The sequence below is a fragment of the Aspergillus foveolatus genome, assembly GCF_047715535.1.
Source record: "Aspergillus foveolatus strain CBS 279.81 unplaced genomic scaffold BDW70scaffold_25, whole genome shotgun sequence".
NCBI classification, from domain to species: domain Eukaryota; kingdom Fungi; phylum Ascomycota; class Eurotiomycetes; order Eurotiales; family Aspergillaceae; genus Aspergillus; species Aspergillus foveolatus.
The window spans coordinates 88,361-108,186 of NW_027396089.1; the positions used below are offsets into that span (position 1 = coordinate 88,361).

Below are 19,826 nucleotides of genomic sequence, written 5' to 3' on the forward strand. Positions count from 1 at the left end.
ACTGGCGAAGTCGGACTGCGGAGGGCATCATAAAAGACGAGTAGCCAGCTCAACTGCAGATCAGCCTTTTCCACTTTGACTCAGCAAGACTACCTCGCCTCCCAAATCGACCAAGTCGACTTCAGCGATGAGCTTCAGTCTCATTTCTTGCATCGTCGCCCATTTTTGGACCTACCAGTCAATCTCCCGATTTCCCAGTTCTGTCCTCGGGATGGGTCTGAGGGGACGTGAAAGAAAAAAAAAAAGAACTTGATGTAGTCCCACGGCATAGGGGCGCAAGGATCCGGACGGTGTTAAGGCATCGACCGAAGACACAAGGTTGCAGCTGGACTGGTGATTAAAGTCCGCAAGACGAGCCCGTTGGCAGGCCAAGGCAACATAGGATGATGGAATCGTTTGCCTAGTAATGCTCCTGCAGCAGAAGAGAGTGTGTTATGAACTGGCTGGATATTCAGTGAACCGCGCGAGATGTTCATGCAGCGGCCTCATGCTGTACGGGCTCCGGAGATCGCCCTGATTCTAGAGATGAGTAACAAATCAGCACATCTTTCAGATTTTTCTACGCTCATCTTACCACCACTGTGCATCGTTGATCTCTGCTGACAGAGCAATGCTGAAGGCAGGACGAGATAGGATTGGAAGCGTGCATGGCAATGGGTGTCCCCATTCTCTGCTATCAAGTTCATTCCGCACCGAAGGTGTCCCGTGAGCCGGAGGGAAGAATGTGGATGAGAAGTGGAAGGGTATGGAAAAGAAGATTCGCTATCGAAACACTGGCCAGAATCGTGCTAGGCAGACGGGACTGCCCTCGAATGGGGATGCGAGGGACGTTTCGTAGAGTAGGAGGACTGGCAGGATAGGGTGCATGGTTTAATTGCCTTGGGGCTTTAAATCCAGGCTTTTCTTTGAAAAGCACGTATCCGACATAAACTGGGCAAGCGCTGCTTAGGAGAACCATCGTCAAGCAGAACCTCATGCGAGTCACGTCGACTGATTGGGCTATATTTCTACTGCAAGCGAGCTTTTGCCAAGTTTGAAAGGCCGACAGGAAACAATATATAAAGAGATTTGGACACAAGCACCTGACGAGGTTAGAATAACTTGCACCTCTCATCATTGTCTTGCACCCTCACCAGACCCGGCGGAGTTATTGCGGAGCCGAAAGAAACAAAAGTAAGATAGAAAAAAGCAAAAGCCGACTCGTATGCCCGATAATGCAGACTGCCGTGCCGTCAGTGGCCAAATGGATCAAACAGACTATAATGGTACAACTGGCCAAAGGCAGAGTGCCAGGAAAGTGCAGCCACCTCACTGGCCGTAGTGCAAATGCTATTTGTTCAGCTGGCCAGGATGAGCGTACCAACTCGCATTCAGCTCTTATATAGCAGCCAAAAGCAATATATCATTTGACAGACAATCCCCGCTTTCATGAAATATTAAATGAAATGAGAGAAGCTGAGACCTAGAGTCATCTTAGCGCCCGTCATCCTCCACTCTGCAGCCCTTTACCTATAACCCTCACATCAACATGACTGGTGCCCTAATTGCTCACGCACCCGGGGTGAATGAGCCTACACAAGCCCAGCTCGGACCCGGGCTTCAAGGGGCTGCGAATGACTACGAGCCCCTCGTGCGGGCACTCGAAATATGGATCACTTCAGACCCAGCCCGCAAGCAGAGTGTCGAGACCGCTGTCCGAACAGCGCAGTCCTATAATGTCCCGGAGATGCAGCACTTAGAGAGTCTAGACAGTTATTTACAGATCATCAACGGTCTCCTCCGCTGGGTCCCAGCTGAGGCGGTCCGACCCAGAGACCTCCTCTTGCGCACAGCGACAATGTGGTTCGTCCTCGACCAGCCGTCGGTACTCCAGTACCAGAGCCCGATCCGGCCTTTTGTCGGCGCATATAACGAGCCATCGCCGGGCCTTACCTGGCTTTCACGATGGATAGTGAGCTTCAGCAATCAGTTCGGCAGGTGTATGGATACACCGGCTTCTGCGGCAAAGCTGGACACGTTCAGGTCAAACCCTGCCTACCGCGTCGATGACTATATCGAGCCACGCGGGGGCTGGAAGACGTTCAACGAGTTCTTCGCACGGCAGGTTAAGCCTAGTCGGCGGCCTATTGAGGGCATTGCGGATAGCACGGTAGTGACGAGTACCGCGGATTTCAAGTTCGTGGAGATGCATCGTATCATGGCCGAGTCAACAGTGACGATCAAGGGAACGTCGTGGCCAATCACACACTTGCTCGCGGGGTCACCGTATAAGGACCGTTTCGCCAAGGGGATATGGCTCCATGGCTGCCTGAACGTCGATGACTATCACCGCGTGCACGCCCCTGTTGCTGGAACGGTCCTGGAATCACAGACGATCCACGGTCAAAGTTACATGCAGCTCAAATCGCCCTCGCTCGGCGTCCCGAACGGTCCAACCGACAATGAACTAAGCGTCCTCAACGAGCTGGGTCGTTACTTTTGCCAGTCCAGGGGGCTGGTTGTTATAGACACCGGCTTCGGCTTGGTCGCGGTTGTACCGGTTTCGACCGCGGTTCTACCGTCTGTCATCCTCACGGCAGAAGTCGGGACCGAGTTGCACAAGGGTGAGGAGTTGGGTTACTTCCATTTTGGAGGGTCCGATGTGGTTCTTATCTTTGAGGACCAGTTGAACTTCAATAATAGTATGGAGGAGGGGAAGCAGTATCAGATGGGGAGACGAATTGGACGGTTTGGTCTATCTAGGGAATAAAACATGTATCTGAAGAGTCGATTGCTTGTTGATACTAATGATATTGCACAAAATGCCAGAATATAGCATACCAGAATGTGAGTCATTTTTTCTTGCTTTAGTGTAGCTGCATCTGGAGCAATCGATTTTGTACTCTGAGCCTGCAATTCAATAGAGGCTTAGGTACTCCCAACTATACATGCTGTAGAAAACCAAACTGGAGTGTCAGGACTAACAATCCTCCCCACGCAGGATAACATTCCAGTTCGCCTTGTTGAATGCCTGCCCGCTCACCTTGGTACCTTCACCATGCTTGTCATGGGCACACTTCTTCATGATAGCAAACGCCCCATCCGCAATCTCATCAAAGCTGCTGAGCGTCTTTGCCTCTGTGTTCTAGACGATGCATTAGCATCAACTTCTGACCTCCCCGACTGAGAGAGTACTTACATCATTACACCAGATAATCGCCGTCCCGTACGAGCAGCCTACACGCCCACAGGTACCCGGCCCGGGACCATTTTTTGGCGTGCCCTTGACACCATACAGACGAAGCGCCTCCTTCAGCGCACCCTCGTAGGAGACAGCATGCCATGGCCTGCCACAAGTGATACGAAGGCTGTTGAAGTCCTCGGCGCGGCGTTTCTCAAGGCTGGAGGCTGAGCCTGTCGAGTTTGCGTCTGCGCCAGCAGGGACTAGTTGGTATCGCTCTTCAGCGAGCTTCTGGGCGGGAGCGTAGTACTCCTCGTCCCAGTTGGGGTTGTGCGCCAGGGCCTGCTCGCGGATCTGCTCGATTGTGCCGCGCGCGATGATCGTCTTGTTGGGGGAGACTTCGACTTCGAATTCTGGGACCAAGGTGTAGGTGTAGTCCGAGGGGGAGCCGACGTAAGCGGCAGCCTTCATATGTGAGACTTTCGTGTTAGAGACAAGGTGAAAGTGTTACGTACCACGGCGCAGATGGTTGAGAAGAGGGCAACAACTGCTGTGAATTTCATCTTGTCGATTTGTTGTCAAGTCTGGAAGCAAATTGCCGGATGACTAGTCTGGTGTCACAGAGAATGTATGGAACGGGGTTTGGACTCTGACTCACACAGCACGTCTAGATATGCCCATATTTATAGCTCTCGATTAACTCTCACTTAAGAGCTCCAAGTATTCAGATATACCAAGATCGTAGACGCCCCGTCTTCAAAGAGCTGATACATCCCAATCCGGCTGAGACCGCACGCGGAGCTCCCATTATATGACGCTTCACCTGACCAGACTTGGGGTTGTCGACGGCGTATAGATCTTACTAAGGTACCTTTGTTAAGACAGCTATATTGAGGGAAATTTCTCACTGCTGCTGTTTCAAGGCTAATATGGTCACAAAGACTTCGTTGAACGGATGGACAAAAGAGGCCTCGTCTTCCTTGCTCCCAACCAAAAATATACAGTCAGTGCGCGAAGATCGAGCCTTTGATCAGCAACGGTCACAATGGATATGCAGAACCTCGAAATTTGGAGTGCTTTTTGGGAGCGGGGTCATCAGTTTAGGGAAGAGGTATACACAAAGAGATTGAGTACAACAACGGGCTATTCCTAGGAACGTGTAGTTGCAACAATGAACACGAGAGTCCCTGTGAAATATCGACGGTACTCACCACGATCGTCCTAGACTACCAAATCCTGAAGAGTGCCTGAATCATATGTTCAGCAGGGAAGCATGGGTTGCTACAGCATTTACCTAAATTACTGATGGTTTTAAAGGACCAGATACGTCCGAAGAAGTTGATCAAGGGTTTATTGCACTGTAGCTTGTCTACCTTTATATGTCCCGAGATCAAAGCATCCTGGCACTGCGAATAGGAGAGCCGCTTAGCCACCTTGTCCTCCCAAGCGCAACCAAATCCTTGATGCACCGAAGATCTGGACTGGGCCGGCCACAAACTGGATTGACAGCTCTTGATAGAGGGAGCTCCCGTCTCTGGTATGTTTTGTTTGTCTCTCCCCAAAGGCCTGTCTATTCCTATCAGTATTACCCACAAGCAGTCAATTTATGCAGATCGCCAGTACTTATTACGACGGTCATTCTTTTTTTTATCTATAAATATATATATATAGTATTATCATCATTATTATTAATAAGCGTATCTCTATATGTAAGCATTCTTTCCGTCGCTCCCCGATCGCTCCTTGGTATACAACTAATGATCCACTTGTGATGTGAGTAACGGCGCATTTAGTAGAAAGTCTTATTCGTAGGGCCAATTTAGCGCCTCCAGTAACAAGCCGCCGCGCGTGGGTTCAGATGGACTGCTCACTTGTTGCTTCTTGCGGTACCGGGTATATAAAGCTATCCGTACTCTGCACCAATCTCCACTCCCACAAATATATGACAACCAGGACTACAAACGACGGTCCCGTACAAGGATCCAGATACCTAGACGCTGGACCGTTGGGATTGGCTAGGAATAATGTTGGTACCTACGTCATACTGAGTTTGCACGCTCGTCGTAGCCAGTCGCACTCATTCAGACTCTAATGAAACAGTTCTACCCAGTACAAACGGCTCGCCACAGCGTACAATAAGTAATCTGCGAGCCAAATCGCAGAGTCCACAAGCCTAGTAATGTAGGTAAACATGCTGGGCAATCACTCCACTCCGCCGGGCCTGCGCATGCCGCTGTATCTGATGTGTGCTCCAGCCCCTAAGGTGTCTTACCCAGCAACCCAGCACCACTGCAAAGAATAGGGAGCTGTATTTCAGCCATCACGCAATTTTTATCTAGTTTTAAGGGTTATCGGATATAACGACCTATTATATAAGCGGAGATAGTTAGGTCTACAAGTGGCGCCAGGAGCAACAGCCTGGAAGAGAAGAGTGGGCCCCCTCGTTGGGGTACCAATCTACTCAATTATATCCACATCGATTCCCATGTCCAAGGCTTGCTCAAGTCAAGTCTGGCGCAGGCGGCCGTAACATTGACGGTGTCCACTTGCTTTCGAGAGATAGACGGGCTGCAGGAGGATTTCCAGTGCGGGGGCGCGGTTAGGGCTGCCCTTTACGCTGTGCATGACGTATCTGAGGGCTCTGTAGTGCATCTTCCCCGCGGGGCAACCCCGGCAAAAAGGCTCCTCTAGGTTGGAGAACCGCTGTTCATCGCTGATCCCATCCAAACTGGGAACTTCTACCCACTCGACTGAAGAGATTTCGGGACCACTTCAAGACCTCGCTATCATCTGCAATATGCAGGGCACGGACGCGCCAGTGCATATACCGTACCCAACCCAGAAATGGTGTTCTTTTGAGGAAAACCTAAGCGCTCGCTGCAGGGCTTTAGCCGGCAAGATCCCTAGTTTCCCGTGGGTTCCCCGCATAAACAAGGGTTGAGCCAATGCTGTAGGAACTGAAGTCTCTGCCATGACGGAGTGGGTGCTTGGAGATGCTCGTTTAGCATCTAATCCGTGCCCATGCGGTAATGGAGCAATAATGCTATAACGCTCTACACAATCATCAATCATCAAGCACTACGCCCAGCGAAGGGAAATTCTAACCCTTCCCGAGGTGGGTTGACCCGAGTATTAATTCGGCCTCGATTCCAGACTTTATAAGCGACTTTCAGTCGAGGTGATCTTAGGAAAAACAACACAAGAAGGAAAATAAGGGGAAAAAAAAAATTACTAGAATTACCAGATCCAGCTACTATGCGCCTCACTCACTTCTTGTGCGTGCTCGGCCTGCTGACCACCGCCACTGCTACGGCCTACACCAACCGCTCCTCCATGCCACGGACGGTGGTCACGACTGATCTCGAACAAGACGACCTCGCCTCTTTGATCCGCTACCTCCTCTATACCAACGAGATCGACACCCAGGGGATAATCTACTCATCAAGTCGATACCACTGGTCGGGTGATGGGAACGGGACCAGGTTTTTCCTGCCAGACCGCGAGTACGAGACGCCACAGTGGACATGGCGATGGACGGGCACGCGGACAGTGCAGGATATCGTGCTCAAAGCGTATGCAGAGGTGTGGCCGAACCTGAATATCCATGATCCGTTCTATCCGTCCCCGGACGAGTTGCTAGCTATGGTCAAGATCGGGAATATCGACTTCGAGGGCGAGATGGAGAAAGATACAGAGGGTTCGGATTTCATTCGCGAGTTGTTGCTCGACGATTCAGACAGCAGGACGCTCTACCTACAGGCGTGGGGAGGAATGAATACCATTGCACGTGCCCTCAAGTCTATCGACGACGAGTACTCGAGCTCGAGCTCATGGAACGAGACCCGAGCAGCCGTCTCTCGCAAAGCCGTCATCCTCGCCAGCGGATTCCAGGACACCACGTACGCCGACTATATCGCGCCCAACTGGCCGGCCCTGCGCGTCGAGGACTTTAGCGCCGCATACTCACTCTGGGCTTATAACTGCGAGAAGGGAGAGGGCAACGTCCTCGGTCTCCCGGACAACAATGTCTACTTCACGGGGAACTGGACCAAGGCCAACGTGCAAAAGGGGCCGCTGGGGAGCCTCTACCGCTCCTGGCTGGACGGGCAGCGCATGCCAGGCGACCTTCTCGACGTCTTTGGCGACCTCGACTGGTATGCGGGCACCAAGCAGAGATGCCATCCGCTAGAGCCATATGCCTTCCTCTCCGAGGGGGACAACGTCGTCTTCAACCCGCTCATCAACACCGGCCTCCAGGACCCGGCGAATCCCGCGCTGGCCAGCTGGGGCGGCCGATCAAAGCAGAACAGCAGCTCGCCAGATCTCTGGGTGCTCGTCGACGACGAGAAGAATGCGACGGGCGCTGCCGACAGCCAGTACACGTATACGCGGTGGATTGCGCCAATCCAGAACGACTTTGCGGCACGCATCCAGTGGACGCTCGAGGCGAACTACACGCGGGCCAACCATGCGCCGGAGGTGCAGATCCTGAACGGGACGAACGTCAGCGCACTCCCCGGATCGAGAATCGTTCTGGCGGGCGAGGTCAGTGACCCGGATGATGACACGGTCAAGACGAGCTGGTGGCAGTATCTTGAGGAGGGGACCTACGAGGGTAGTGTAGAGGTCACCGAGCTGGCCGGCCACCAGGCGAGTGTCGCTGTTCCAGAGGACGCGAGCAAGGGCCAGACGATCTCAATCATCTTGCAGGGGACAGACGACGGGGAGTTTCCGTTGACAAGGTATGCTCGGGTGTTTATTCATGTGGGATAGTCAGTGCACATCGTACTGCACGAGTTAGTGTCTTTGGAGAGACTAGGGAGAAAACGGATGCTGGACCCCAAACCAACAGGTGTAATAGTAGAGGGAGGCTGGGCTGGGTCGTTAATATCTACCTCTGCCTGAAAAGACCTTTCTGAAGCGCAAGATTGCTTGACCCATCATATACTATCGCTGTTCACCAGGCTGTGAAGGCGAAGGTTTAGTAGTAGTCATTGTCATTGCCCTATCATCTGTAACATTATCCTCCTCGCCCTCTCGGCCTGCTCCTGTACATCCTCATTCCAGAGCCACGCCAGCCTCTCTTGCAGTGTCTTCTTCAATTTCTCCTCGTCGCTGCCCACCCCCTCCAGCCGCAGACAAAGGAGGTACGCGTTCTCGGCGCTGCTCGATACTACTCGTTGACTGCGTGGCCGCCGCACTTGGTCGTAGGCCTTCAATGCGGCAGCCACATCGTTTGCCGTCACTACTCTGGCATCCCCCAGCAGCTCGGCTAGGACATGCGCATCTTCGATTGCCTGGCCCGCGCCGGCCCCCTGGTGCGGCGTCGAGGCATGGGCCGCGTCCCCCAAAATGGCCACTCGGGCCCTCACATACGTCGAGATGTGCGGGTGCTCGTAGAGCGCCCACTGCGTTGGATCAGGCATGTACTTCAACACCCCGCCGTAGTTAGCTCATATCCTGATCTCGTCCAGCTTGGACTGGCATTTACGAAAAATCCTGGGGGAACGGCTCACCTCGATTAAGCTGTTAATTAAGCGCCCCATATGCCTAAAGTCATTGTGCATATCCTCTTTACTCGCCGGCCGCACCCAGCTGTCCTGATCCCATTCCGAGTGTAAGGGATAGATGCCCACATTCACCTTCTTTGCCCGTTTGATCGGATATGTGACCGCATACGCTCCGTCACCAACATACATAGTCGAGACGCGCGCGCGATGGTCGCCGACGGCTTCCACCATCGTCTCCATGTCCAGCACGGCGCGGTACCCATACATTCCCGCGTACCGAGGCTGCGTGGCCGCGTATTCGTCCGCACCGAGAACAAACTGTTTCACCCTGGAATGGATCCCATCGCAGCCGATGACGACGCTTGCGCGGGCAGCAGTATCGTCCTCAAACCGCATTTCTATCCCCTCTTCTGTCTCGACCAGCGCAGCCAGCCTTTTCCCAAAGTGCGCGATCTCCTCCGGCACCAGTCTGACGAGTGCATCGAGGAAATCTGCCCGTCGCACCGTCGTCTGCCCGCTCGGCTTGGCCTTCAGATCAAGCACCAGCCGCCCATCCAGCCGGTCGTCGTCGCTCGCCCGCACCACCTCGAACCAGGTCTCCTTGAAGCGCTCGTACCCAGGCGAGTCCGCATGAGTGGTGATGAGAGCATCGTAGATCTCTCTGATTTTAGGGTCGATGAGGGGCATTGCGCGGTGTGCGGCAGGCCCGATCGTGAGGCCTAGGCCGACCTCCTTGAATTCAGCGGCCGCTTCGTAGATTTGCACAGGGACGGAGCGACGAAGAAGGCCAGCTGCGAGGCTGAGCCCGCCAATCCCACCACCAATAATGGCGACGTTGAATTGTTTGTCCGGAGGGGAGGACATAGCGGTCATTTTTCGTGGGGGGTGGGTAATGGATGAATAAGAGGGGTAGCATGGGCAGTCGGCCAGCAACCGCAACCCCGCGATATTGTAGCGGAGAGATTGTCGAAGGTATCATAAGATGTCAAAGTGTCAATTGGAGTTGATTCTCTAGTCTCTATCTGCCGGCTGATGTGGGGGCGTAATGAAGAATTAAGAGTGGGGGTTCGACGATCAGCAGCCGGCATCGGAGCAGTCCGATATATGATTCACAATTATGCATGTGAAGGTACACCCTACTCTATAGAGGATTATGGCTGTGATGCAGGATATGGAAACCATCTGGTAAGCGCGCGGTGTCTTCTCAGGCAACTTATCTTCTGCTATTACCAGATATCTGAGTGCTTAGACATGTTCAGTGGTCACGTGCGTCAGTTAGTCCTGTTATATAGCTATATAATTATATTTAGATATGTTCTGGTAGTTGAGGCGCGCTAGATATATATATATGAGGTCCAGGAGGATTCCTATAAAGTGAAAAGTGAACCGCCGATTTCCCTTGTACAACGGGCATAAACCCTAAACTACGCCGCCTGATACATGCCTCCAGGCCCAAGCAAAGTCAGGCTAAGCTCACAGCTTATAGCTCCAACAGAGGTAGCTGTGGATACTGCTCGTATCAACTTGCCAATCCAGCCAGGACAAATGTCAAACACGAGCCAGATAGCTGAGTGGAGATTCAGAGATCCAGCCTCTAGATAGCAACAGCCGCACTTTAATACAGCATTGATTGATTTGCAGCATTCGGAAGAATTAAAGCCCGTGACTTCTCTGAGCTGGCCCCGGAATTGTCGGGGTATACGCGCGTTGAGCGCTAAATATAGGCTATGTGCTGCAGGATGCGGGTTGCTATTTTGCTATACGATATTGGCCTCGTATCGTGCAACCGAACCGTCCCTAGAATCGTACTGGAGCCGCATGGTCAGTAGGTGCAGTGGACAGGGGGAAGAATGTACAGATAATGAATGCTGAACACTGGAGAACTTGATATGCAGTGTGTAGCTACAGCTTCTGCGGTTATTGAGCCCGATTAAATTACGTTTCCTTGGACGTGATGACGGTATATCCGCCCGTATACGATGGCTACAGCGGCCAAAATTCGAACTCATGGCACGCGCGTGGAGACATACATCTTAACATTTACCCTTTCAAGCATCAGACGAACCTTTGTGACTGACTCTTTGGCGTTCCTCCAGCTTGAGCTACGGCATGAGACCGGTTCCGCGGTGCCCGGGTACTTACCGGCCAATATAGGCCGCCGGTCATATCCCGCAGGAACCAGAAGTTGTGTGTCGACCTTACGGAATAGTGCCTAGACTTGTCTTAGATCTTGCGCTTACCCGAAGACCATGGAGAATGAAACGTATGGTCACGTTGGTGAGATTTCGTCTCAAGGTCGAGCTACCCCGTAGTCCTCCTCGTAACATGCCAAATGAGCCGAAGCCATGCAATTACTATCAGGCCAGCTACACAATTTACAATTTGCTTCAGAGCACTTGACTGGACAGAATTCTGTCCTTCGCAAAGGTTGAGAGGCTACAGTATAGGCCAAAAATTATGCATGCAATCGTTCTATTGATTTCTTGCCAGCTTGAGACTATATTAGTGAGCTCTCTTTTCCACGCAACCCATCTCTCATATCTTGCTTGGAATGCCCGTAATCTTCTCCGCCAATGTGTCAGCTTTCAGGGAGGGTCGGTCTGCTTTGCCGGCCGTCGTCTGATTGTAGACAGGGGCATAAGATTAGCTCAGGTTGTTCAAGCTGGACTTGGGAATCATCTGCTCACCCCTCTGTCCACAGGCATGATTAGCCCCGTGATCCATTTGGCTTCTTTGCTGCAGAGGAAAAGAATTGCTAGGCAGCGCAGGTCAGCCATGCTCCCGTTCTCTTGCCAGTACACTTACCATAACAAACATCCCATCCCGTTCCTTCTAGCTTCAGGAGGTTCTGATTTATACGAGCCTGGCGCATCTCGTCCGTCATTCCTCTACCGCGTACCATAGGAGTGAACACCATCCCCTGACAGACGCAGTTTACCCGGATGTTTTCAGGGCCATGTTGCGCCGCCATCGCCCGGGTCATCTGGATAATTGCTCCTTTCGTTGTAGGGTACAGCAGACTAGGGTTACCACCAAGGACTGCACTTCCAATCAGTATGTCATGCAAAAGATAGGACATTGAGAAATGAATACGTACGGCCGCTGACAGAGGACATATTGACGATCGCACCGCGTCCGTTCTTTCTCATCTCCGGTATGACATGCCGACTCATCAGCACCATGCTGGTCACATTGATCCTGAAGTCCCTGTCCCATGCGGCAAGGTCAAGACTCGTAGCGTCTCCCATAGCACCTCCAACTCCGACTGGAATAGAATGCATTATCAGCTTCTGGCCCAGAATGATCTTTGGGAGGCTTACCAATGTTGGCAAGTATATTCACGGTCCCGAACGGCTCGACGGTCTGCGCCACGGCCTTTTTACAGCTTTCTTCATCCGTCGCGTTGGCCTGGATCACGACGGACTGACCACCGTCGAGATCAATCATGCGTTTTGTCTCTTGTGCCCAATCGACATTGTAGTCTACCAAGGCAACCTTGGCGCCCTGTCGTGCGAGCAAGATTGCAGTTGCGCGGCCGTTTCCAATCTCCCCTGCGGAATCATAAGGTGAATTCGAACACAACCAGCAGAGAAAAGACACACTTACTAGCCAGGCGAGACCCTGCACCGGTCACTATTGCTATTTCACCAGTGAAGTCGAATGCTTTAGGGGATGCCATCTTGTTGAAGGAACGCAAGTTTGTTTCAGCGAGTCAAGAGTTGGATCATATATGGCGCACAGAGCTCACTTATAAATTCGTTTCTAGGATACAATACCTCAATCACCGTATGGACAATTGCCGGTCCCATTTCAGTGATCAGCGGTGTGCTGTGGTTTGTTCGGCCATTTGCCGGTTTTCCGGCCCTAGAGGCGACTAGATGCGACATACATTCACATTGGATAACCCCGCCATATGTTGGAGGCGGCGGTAACACTCGGTAGCAATAAATCGAGACAATAATAGCGGGGAGAGGAGGAGAGAATGCATACCTAACTTAGTAAGATACTAAGTTGAGCGACGGTCGATACCGGCAAGCGTGAGCAACCTGTCGTAGGAGTCTACAAGATCCGTTCTTCTGGTTTCGTGCTTAGGTGTTTATTTATATTTCTACTTGTCTACTGCATTAACAAAACTACTATTAGTGTAGTTGAAATGGTTGTCAGGATCCATACAAGCTCAAACGCTATCTGAATTCCTTTCCAAGTTCGTATTGACCTCGAAGAACTACTTGACTCGAGATGACTTCAAGAACAAACAACCCACGATCTGCATTTTACTACGCCTGGTTGCACCTAATAACAAACAAGAGGCACCTAAGGCCTCGGCGAATGTCTAGACAAAGATACTGTCCTCGTCCTCGTAGCGTCAGAGATGAACCCTCTTGAGACAACCAAAAATCAAACCACTGCACAATCCCCTGCAGACTCTGTTCTTTTACGTAGCCTGTAAAGAATAAGCCAGCTTTGGTCTCGAATTCACAAAGAGCAACACTCACATTCATAAGCATTGTCCATGTTTCCCCGCAATGCAAAGCCATGCTCGACGCCGGAGAAAAGCTGGAGGTGGTAGGTTTTCTTGCCGGCCTGCAAGATCTGCAAAGCCGTGCGGCGAGACTCCTGAACAAATGTATGGTCTTGCTCGGAGCATGATAGATAAAGAGGCTCTGTGCTCCAATCAGACCTTCTGTGTCAAGAACCCGGATAGACGACTCGGTTATCAGACATAGCCTTGTTGCCAACGCTGTGGCTTAAAAGCATCTCGAGCTCCTGAACGCCAGCGCAATATCGCCGCAGGCTGATGTGCCCCCGGAAGTGACTGCCATACTGCTCCAATTACATTGGTGCTGGCTTCACCCAAGCGTCCTGTTTGTGTATCGACCGGCGTTTACGAGGGATATGCTTCAATCCGCTCAGCATGGGCAGAAAGCCCAAGTACTGGTCTGCCACTCTCTTCAAGGTCCTGTGCGCTCACAGCTGTCGATTCATCCGCCCCGGAGGCATTCTGGAGCCCAGACAGCTACGCAGAGACGTTTTCCCAGTTTAGTAACCGGCTCATGTCAGATGCCAAGGCACTACTCGCGCTGGAGACCCTCAATTCCCCTTCAGCCCCCACAATCCAAGCGTTGTTGCAACAGTCCGCGCGGGATATAGCCTGCGGGTGTTCTTCAGCAGCATGGCTCTACTCTGGCATGGCGTTTCGCATGGCCATTGACCTAGGACTGCACGTTTCCTCCGATGACCTACAACGACACTCGACCTCGCTGTCTGCGGAAGATGTCGAGATTCGGAAACGATTGTTCTGGAGCCTATATGCCTGGGATAAACACATCAGCCTGTACCTGGGCAGAATGCCCAATTTCACCATGGGTGCCGAAAACGTCTCGCTCGAGTTTCTTGATGACTTTACCGAAGAGGACTTATGGGAACCATTCTACGGGCCTGAGCCGGCATCCGCCGAACGCCCATCTTACCCCCCAACCCCAGGACATGTCGTTTCTTGCTTCACGCAACTATGCAAACTGTGCGTCCTTATATCGCGGGTGATGTTGGATCTCTACAGTCCGCAACCTACCAGCCACCCAAGTTCATCATTAGACGCCCGGGCGGCGGCATTCATGGCGATCAATCCGGACCTTCATGAATGGTACAAAGCCCTACCATCGTTTCTGCAGATACCCTCCGACAAGATCCCGGATATCAGTCGCCCGCCGCACGTCACATCCCTCAATTTAATGTATCATACTACGCTGATTCCGCTTCATCGTCCCTATGTCGTTAGTGGACAGGCGCGCGACTCCGACGCGGCACGAAAGAGTTGGAAAGTCTGTCGCTCCGCAACAACTACGATCTACCATCTGCTTCAAGTGTGTACAAAAACTTTCGGGTTCCAACACATCACCTATATGAACAGTTATTGCACATACACGGCGGCGACGACGGCAGTGTATCAGCTGGAAACTTCAGATGAAGAGCCTAGCGTTTCCGATCAAGTCGTGTGGACGGAGCTGAAGTTCTTGCTGGATATTCTCCAACGCACGTCTACTACCATGCCGGGTCTAAATCGAAGCATTGACATCATTCGGTCCCGAATAAAGAAGATTCTGGACCGACAAGTGACCAAGCAACTCGATTCACTCTTTCCAGGCAGCAATCCGCCGGCGCATGGCCAACGCCGCGCTTCACCCGAGCCGTTCAGAAAACAAACTGTGGGAAGTGGCGAAGACCTGACGACGGATCATATGCTAGTCTCTGCATTCCCACATTCATCTTCCAGGTTCTCACCAGGCCGAGACCTTCTGGCTGAAGACTGGCGGGTTCTGGATGATTGGCTTCCAGCATTTCTTGGACAAGAAATCTCTTTTGGGTCTGAAGTCATGCTGGACATGCCGGAGAACCTGATTCCAAGGATGCGATCTGCATTCATGGGCTCAAATCTGTATCCTCACATGCAGCTTAATTTCATGATGCCCGATGATCCTACTTTCGACTACACCCCTTTCTCCGGGACTTCATCCGGTCCTCAGCCTTGTAATGATCACAGTCTCTGATCTTCTCTGGGGTAAACTTGTTTACGAATCATATTATCCGTTAATTTCGCTCTGGAATCTAGCTAAGCAATAGAAGTGCAGATACAGCTGTTCCTAGACAGTGTTACCTATTCATATATTGGACTTGTGCTGGTAGTATATAACACGTATTGGCAGGCATGACTGCAGAACCTGGTCAGCAGTCATGCCGTACAGACCGCTCAAGGGCGAATGGCCACCAGAGGCAGTGCACATTTGGCTTTTATTCTGTTCTTGCCGGCCACTTATCTGCAATTACGAATAAATCCAGTACTACAAAAGAAACATTAATTTCATTATTGTATATAGCCGGAGTCTTCGTCTGATGTACGTACATTCTGTTCAAGGTGGCTCATAATGGCTCTCCATCGCCACCTAGAGCCCTCACTCATCTTAAGTTCAATTGAGCATATGCTGGAGGGAGCACTGGATTGATAGATAGAGTCACCAAGCAAGACAAGCTCGCAAACCAGTCACCAAAATCTAAACTGCATTTCTCTATATACCATCAAGAAATATCGACACAAAAAGGTCAACGCAAAGCTCAACACGCAAAGAAAACTTGTATACCACCACTCACACTCCCCGCATCCACACTATGCGTTAGTCCTTTAAGCAATGGTGACAGTCGAGTTCAGAACCTCAAAGAGCGGTACATTCGACGCCTGTTAATCAGATCAGCACTCATCCACTTCCTCTTCTCGACTAAACGGTTCCTAAATCAGATGGAGGAGGAACATACCCCAACCAGAGCCGCGTGCGCAACGGCAACGACCGCCTTTCCCTTTGGAGTAGACGCGGGGATCGTCACCGTGAAGTTCTCGTACGGCGGGAGATAGCTCTCGTGATACTGCGGGTTAAAGTCGCCATGATAGAGCTGGGCAGTACCAAGCATCTCGTCGGCAGGGACGCAGTGGTCCTTGGGGCAGGACTGCAGGCCGATTGCGACCGCGAGCTCGGTAGATCCGGTAAGGGAGTTCTGCACACGAGTCAATATGGTACACTTTACCAGGGAGCCAGGAATTGACGTACAGGCCGAGTGACTTGAACAACGACGTTGCTGCCGGCTGTCAGATTGGTGCCCCCAGGAAGCTTCAAGCCGGCAGTCTGCGCAAGGGCTGTGGCAGCAAAAGTGAGGAGAGCGAAGATCTTCATTTTGTCTTTTAACTGTTGATACACCGAACAGGAGCTGTTGTAGATTCGAATTAATTGCAGATTGAGATGTTGCTGTGATGCACTATACGACTTGTAAGGGTGGCCAGACCCTTTTATATCCTGTGCCGTAGGTTGTACATATTAGACATCTGGGCACCCGCTTACCACTCCACTGTGCAGAGAGTACGAGTGAAACAAATGATCTCAGCGCCAAAAAAGCAAAGCTATTTGATTCGCCGCTGGTCGTCTCCACAACAATGGGTGCTCTGACAACCAAGTTTAAAGGAGAAGTAGCTGTGCCGATCCACATCCGCAGTCCCGGGGCTGACGGAGTACTCGCCGGGAGACGCACGGGGGTGAGACATGTCTATGACAGGCTGCCAGTCAGTCACCTCAGCCGCCAGATCAGGCCTCAGTCTCACTCCCAGGACTCGTCAACGATGACTGGATCAAGGCCACCGACATTCGCTCCCGAGCTGTCAGTAAAAATAAAAATAGGAGGGAAGGGCTGTTGACCCACCTGCATTTTAGTGCCGGGCTGCTCCTTAATATCTGCCACTTGGCGCTGCTTGTTCTTTCTTAGCTTAAATCGGTCTCACATCAGCCCTTAGCTTTTAGGGAGATGATTTCGAGAGGGAGGCCTGAATCAGGACGCGAATCACATGAGCGCTCTCACCGAGAATTACTCAGGCCCAGTGAAGGACTGGCCTTGGAGCTGGCCTTTCATGGAATTCGTCCTCAGGTTGGTGTTTACATTTCCCCATAACGGCACAGGTTTGCCCTAACTAGCACTCTATACCTCTTGTTCAAGTATCTAGAGCAGTCATCTAGCCGCGGGCAAAAGAAGCACAGAATAGAATCGAACCTCGCAAATCATAGATACTACCAGCTTCAGCACCCTAATCCTAAAAATAACTAGGCCGCCGTCAACTGGCCCGCAGTTGCCGACAGGAAACCGCTTAACGCTACGGGGTAGCATACGTAGGTGGCGACTGTGGGCTGCTTTACTATTCAGGGCTATCCCTTGAGCTCTCTATAGGCCGGTTTTCATCTCCACATTTTCCAGTCGAAGATATAAGTTTTTGTAAGAAGGCTTATTTCAGCTACCTATCTTGTAAGCACACCTCCAGCAGTCAGCAGGAGATCAAAGGGCATGTGCTATTCTCTGCAGATTGGGCTTAATAAAGATACTAAGAATATTAAGAAGAAGAATATGAATTATAAAATTCACCCTTCATTATGAGCTGGAGACGACCAAGTAAGATAATTTGGACCAGCATTGAGTATATTCATCGCAACAGTAATACTCTATAGTGCTGACCCAGAGCCGAAGCACGCTTGTGAGAGATATGACCGTGAATCATGTAACTGGAACAGCGAGGCTCGTCATGATACCCTTCGGTCCTGCCAGGACCCGCACATCTAAGCACTAATCGTGCTACTGTCGTAGCACTCTCGCTCATCGAGCAACCGTTAATTCCACTGGTGGTTACATGAAACATCACAAGGACCTGCATGAGCTGAATTCGTCATATACCGCTGGGAGTGGTAATGGCCAGGGCTACGCCTCCAGCGGCACGCCTGGAACTAGAATTATACGTCAGCAGCTGATAGAAGCTATGACTGCGGTATTATTTTATCCAGCCGAATGGAACTGTTCTCTTACCATTTTTTTTTGGCACTTTTTAGGCACTTTTGTGTAGACTAGCACTTATAACATCAGGCGAACCTCTGGCTCGTCTTCAAGCATATTTCCTGTCACGCATAATCACGTTTCAATCTTCGTAACTCTGTATATGCTAAAGCTGTCAAGTGCGGGCTTCAGGGGCTGCTGCTTTTTGTACTGACGCTGACCTGGGGCTGGTAACACGCGTTTCCTCAGTATGTCATACAACCATTGCCGACTCTTTTGCTGTTACAGCCGTTTTTCTAAGCGGTCCCAACTCGACTGTGCAAAGCATGCTCAGAGTCAGAACTATAACTGCGAATAGAATACTGGGCCTGACACAGCTCGTCGTCGGGACCTAGAGTCCAATAAGATCTCACACCATCCTCGCCCTCCCTCGCGCCCTCCACCACACCCATACCTACTTCTCTCTCTTACACAGAACCCCAAAGCTCAAGACGGAGACCGTCTTTGCGAGCACTGTCCTCCTATCCTCGCCTTCCTCCCGTACAGCCTCCCTCCCATCCCTCCCGAGATAAACTCGAACATTGGCCGGCAAATGACGCCCAGGATGCCATACATTCCATAGCACCATGTTGAGCAGCATGAGTGTTGCTTCGAAGACGTAGAAGAACCACTCATAGCGCAGGACGGGGGTCAACGACTTGAGCACTTCCATATCGTTTATATCTACTGTTGTATGCCCCGTATGTTCGATCAGGCGGTAGATACACCGGACGAGAATGAGCGACATGCTCATGTAGAGCGTGTAAAGAAGCAATATGGCCTTCCTAGCAGGAATCACTTCTTTAGTGAGTCGCCAGTGGAATATTCCCGCGAGAACGACAAAGGACAGAATCACCGCAAGCTGCATCGCGAGCGCAGCAATAGTCAGATGACTCCCCATGCTCTGTTGACTCGTTGATGAAGATGGGTTAGAGGAGAGCGAGACGCCGAGGGCGTTCAGTAGCTCTACCAGGGCCATCAACGCGCCGAAGGTGGACATCACTCGATTCGGGGGTAGGGGAGCTAGATGGGGTACATAGTGGAATATCCGGCCGAGAACATGGTAGTTGGCGAGTTCAAGCAGTGGCCTTGGTAAGTCAGTGAGTGATGGATCCAGGTGGTAGTAACGCAGGAGCAGGCTACGAACGGACAAACATAAATGAACACCTGGCTCAGAATAAAAACGATCAAGATTGTCGAGTTTTCCTCATCGTATAGATAGTGGTACGCTCCGTATTCCCGCAATGCGTAGCCGAGTGCAAAGAGCACGCCGCTGAGGGGGTAGAGGCCGAGCAGCCTCCAGGACCGGTATTGACTGAAGATTGTCACTGCAATCAACAGATGGCCAAGAGACTCAGTGGCAAAATGTACGTACTGGCACTGCCATATATGCGCTGCGGCAGATATCGCGTAGGCGATGGTGAAGAAGACTGGCGCTCCTTTGTTTGGGGCGTAGACATAGAGACTCCAGAGAACTGCATACAACGTGAGACCGAACCCATCATAGGGAGCGTGGAATACGTACTAGGCTCACCGTTGGCCATCTTGCACTTCAGCCGGGGATAGCGAGACGTACGAGAGGTATAGCGGGGGTCGTGGACATCTTGAGAGAAGGGTAGAGGCGCTGCGGAATTTATAGCTATGCCGCAAGCGCATGATAATCCCATGTCCTCCTCTTTAAGTGACGGTTCGGTTCAGCCTGGATACTCTAGACAATATCCAGGACTCGGCGAGAAAGAGAAATAAGGTCCACAGTAAGCAAG

The 19,826-nt window shown here is 51.5% G+C and overlaps 9 protein-coding genes across 9 annotated transcripts; 3 read left to right on the forward strand and 6 right to left on the reverse strand.

The window, feature by feature from the left end:
* Window positions 1–579: 579 nt before the first annotated feature.
* On the reverse strand, window positions 580–1,360 carry BDW70DRAFT_53841 (uncharacterized protein). The gene has a single exon (XM_073744233.1). The coding sequence runs from the start codon at window positions 1,115–1,117 to the stop codon at window positions 683–685; it is 435 nt and encodes a 144-aa protein (XP_073595786.1). The 5' UTR covers window positions 1,118–1,360; the 3' UTR covers window positions 580–682.
* A 168-nt stretch (window positions 1,361–1,528) lies between these two features.
* Window positions 1,529–2,749, forward strand: BDW70DRAFT_168292 (phosphatidylserine decarboxylase; the record flags this gene model as incomplete). Its single annotated transcript, XM_073742424.1, has 1 exon — window positions 1,529–2,749. The coding sequence occupies one exon, from the start codon at window positions 1,529–1,531 to the stop codon at window positions 2,747–2,749; it is 1,221 nt and encodes a 406-aa protein (XP_073595787.1).
* Window positions 2,750–2,881: 132 nt separating this feature from the next.
* Window positions 2,882–3,759, reverse strand: BDW70DRAFT_168295 (uncharacterized protein). Its single transcript, XM_073742425.1, has 3 exons — window positions 3,676–3,759; window positions 3,221–3,625; window positions 2,882–3,124 (listed from the first exon to the last, which is right to left on the reverse strand). Exons 1-3 carry the CDS (start codon window positions 3,721–3,723, stop codon window positions 2,960–2,962), a joined length of 618 nt encoding a protein of 205 aa, XP_073595788.1. The 5' UTR covers window positions 3,724–3,759; the 3' UTR covers window positions 2,882–2,959.
* A 2,656-nt stretch (window positions 3,760–6,415) lies between these two features.
* Window positions 6,416–7,933, forward strand: BDW70DRAFT_160133 (uncharacterized protein; the record flags this gene model as incomplete). Its single annotated transcript, XM_073740794.1, has 1 exon — window positions 6,416–7,933. One exon carries the CDS (start codon window positions 6,416–6,418, stop codon window positions 7,931–7,933), a length of 1,518 nt encoding a protein of 505 aa, XP_073595789.1.
* Window positions 7,934–8,050: 117 nt separating this feature from the next.
* On the reverse strand, window positions 8,051–9,534 carry BDW70DRAFT_168297 (putative salicylate hydroxylase; the record flags this gene model as incomplete). Its single annotated transcript, XM_073742426.1, has 2 exons — window positions 8,051–8,568; window positions 8,677–9,534. The coding sequence occupies 2 exons, from the start codon at window positions 9,532–9,534 to the stop codon at window positions 8,158–8,160; spliced, it is 1,269 nt and encodes a 422-aa protein (XP_073595790.1). The 3' UTR covers window positions 8,051–8,157.
* A 1,671-nt stretch (window positions 9,535–11,205) lies between these two features.
* BDW70DRAFT_150413 (uncharacterized protein) lies at window positions 11,206–13,428 on the reverse strand (the record flags this gene model as incomplete). The annotated part of the gene is made up of 8 exons (XM_073739154.1): window positions 11,206–11,289; window positions 11,358–11,425; window positions 11,476–11,709; window positions 11,768–11,935; window positions 11,991–12,275; window positions 13,049–13,114; window positions 13,167–13,334; window positions 13,368–13,428. 8 exons carry the CDS (start codon window positions 13,426–13,428, stop codon window positions 11,206–11,208), a joined length of 1,134 nt encoding a protein of 377 aa, XP_073595791.1.
* Window positions 13,429–13,724: 296 nt separating this feature from the next.
* BDW70DRAFT_160136 (fungal specific transcription factor domain-containing protein) lies at window positions 13,725–15,218 on the forward strand (the record flags this gene model as incomplete). The annotated part of the gene is made up of 1 exon (XM_073740795.1): window positions 13,725–15,218. The coding sequence occupies one exon, from the start codon at window positions 13,725–13,727 to the stop codon at window positions 15,216–15,218; it is 1,494 nt and encodes a 497-aa protein (XP_073595792.1).
* A 327-nt stretch (window positions 15,219–15,545) lies between these two features.
* BDW70DRAFT_53864 (uncharacterized protein) lies at window positions 15,546–16,474 on the reverse strand. Its single transcript, XM_073744234.1, has 3 exons — window positions 16,269–16,474; window positions 15,979–16,215; window positions 15,546–15,901 (listed from the first exon to the last, which is right to left on the reverse strand). The coding sequence occupies exons 1-3, from the start codon at window positions 16,389–16,391 to the stop codon at window positions 15,848–15,850; spliced, it is 414 nt and encodes a 137-aa protein (XP_073595793.1). The 5' UTR covers window positions 16,392–16,474; the 3' UTR covers window positions 15,546–15,847.
* Window positions 16,475–18,478: 2,004 nt separating this feature from the next.
* On the reverse strand, window positions 18,479–19,607 carry BDW70DRAFT_168299 (putative RTA1 domain protein; the record flags this gene model as incomplete). Its single annotated transcript, XM_073742427.1, has 3 exons — window positions 18,479–19,151; window positions 19,211–19,538; window positions 19,589–19,607. 3 exons carry the CDS (start codon window positions 19,605–19,607, stop codon window positions 18,479–18,481), a joined length of 1,020 nt encoding a protein of 339 aa, XP_073595794.1.
* Between the last annotated feature and the right edge of the window lie 219 nt (window positions 19,608–19,826).

Coding starts and splice junctions, on each gene's coding strand:
- BDW70DRAFT_53841 (XM_073744233.1), bottom strand. CDS start 1,117: ATGATGAGAGGTGCAAGTTATTCTAACCTCGTCAGGTGCTTGTGTCCA.
- BDW70DRAFT_53864 (XM_073744234.1), bottom strand. CDS start 16,391: ATGAAGATCTTCGCTCTCCTCACTTTTGCTGCCACAGCCCTTGCGCAG. Junction 16,216..16,268: donor TTGTTCAAGTCACTCGGCCT/GTACGTCAATTC, acceptor ACTCGTGTGCAG/AACTCCCTTACCGGATCTAC. Junction 15,902..15,978: donor CGCACGCGGCTCTGGTTGGG/GTATGTTCCTCC, acceptor TCTGATTAACAG/GCGTCGAATGTACCGCTCTT.
- BDW70DRAFT_168295 (XM_073742425.1), bottom strand. CDS start 3,723: ATGAAATTCACAGCAGTTGTTGCCCTCTTCTCAACCATCTGCGCCGTG. Junction 3,626..3,675: donor TCTCAACCATCTGCGCCGTG/GTACGTAACACT, acceptor TCACATATGAAG/GCTGCCGCTTACGTCGGCTC. Junction 3,125..3,220: donor GGCCGGGTACCTGTGGGCGT/GTAGGCTGCTCG, acceptor TGCATCGTCTAG/AACACAGAGGCAAAGACGCT.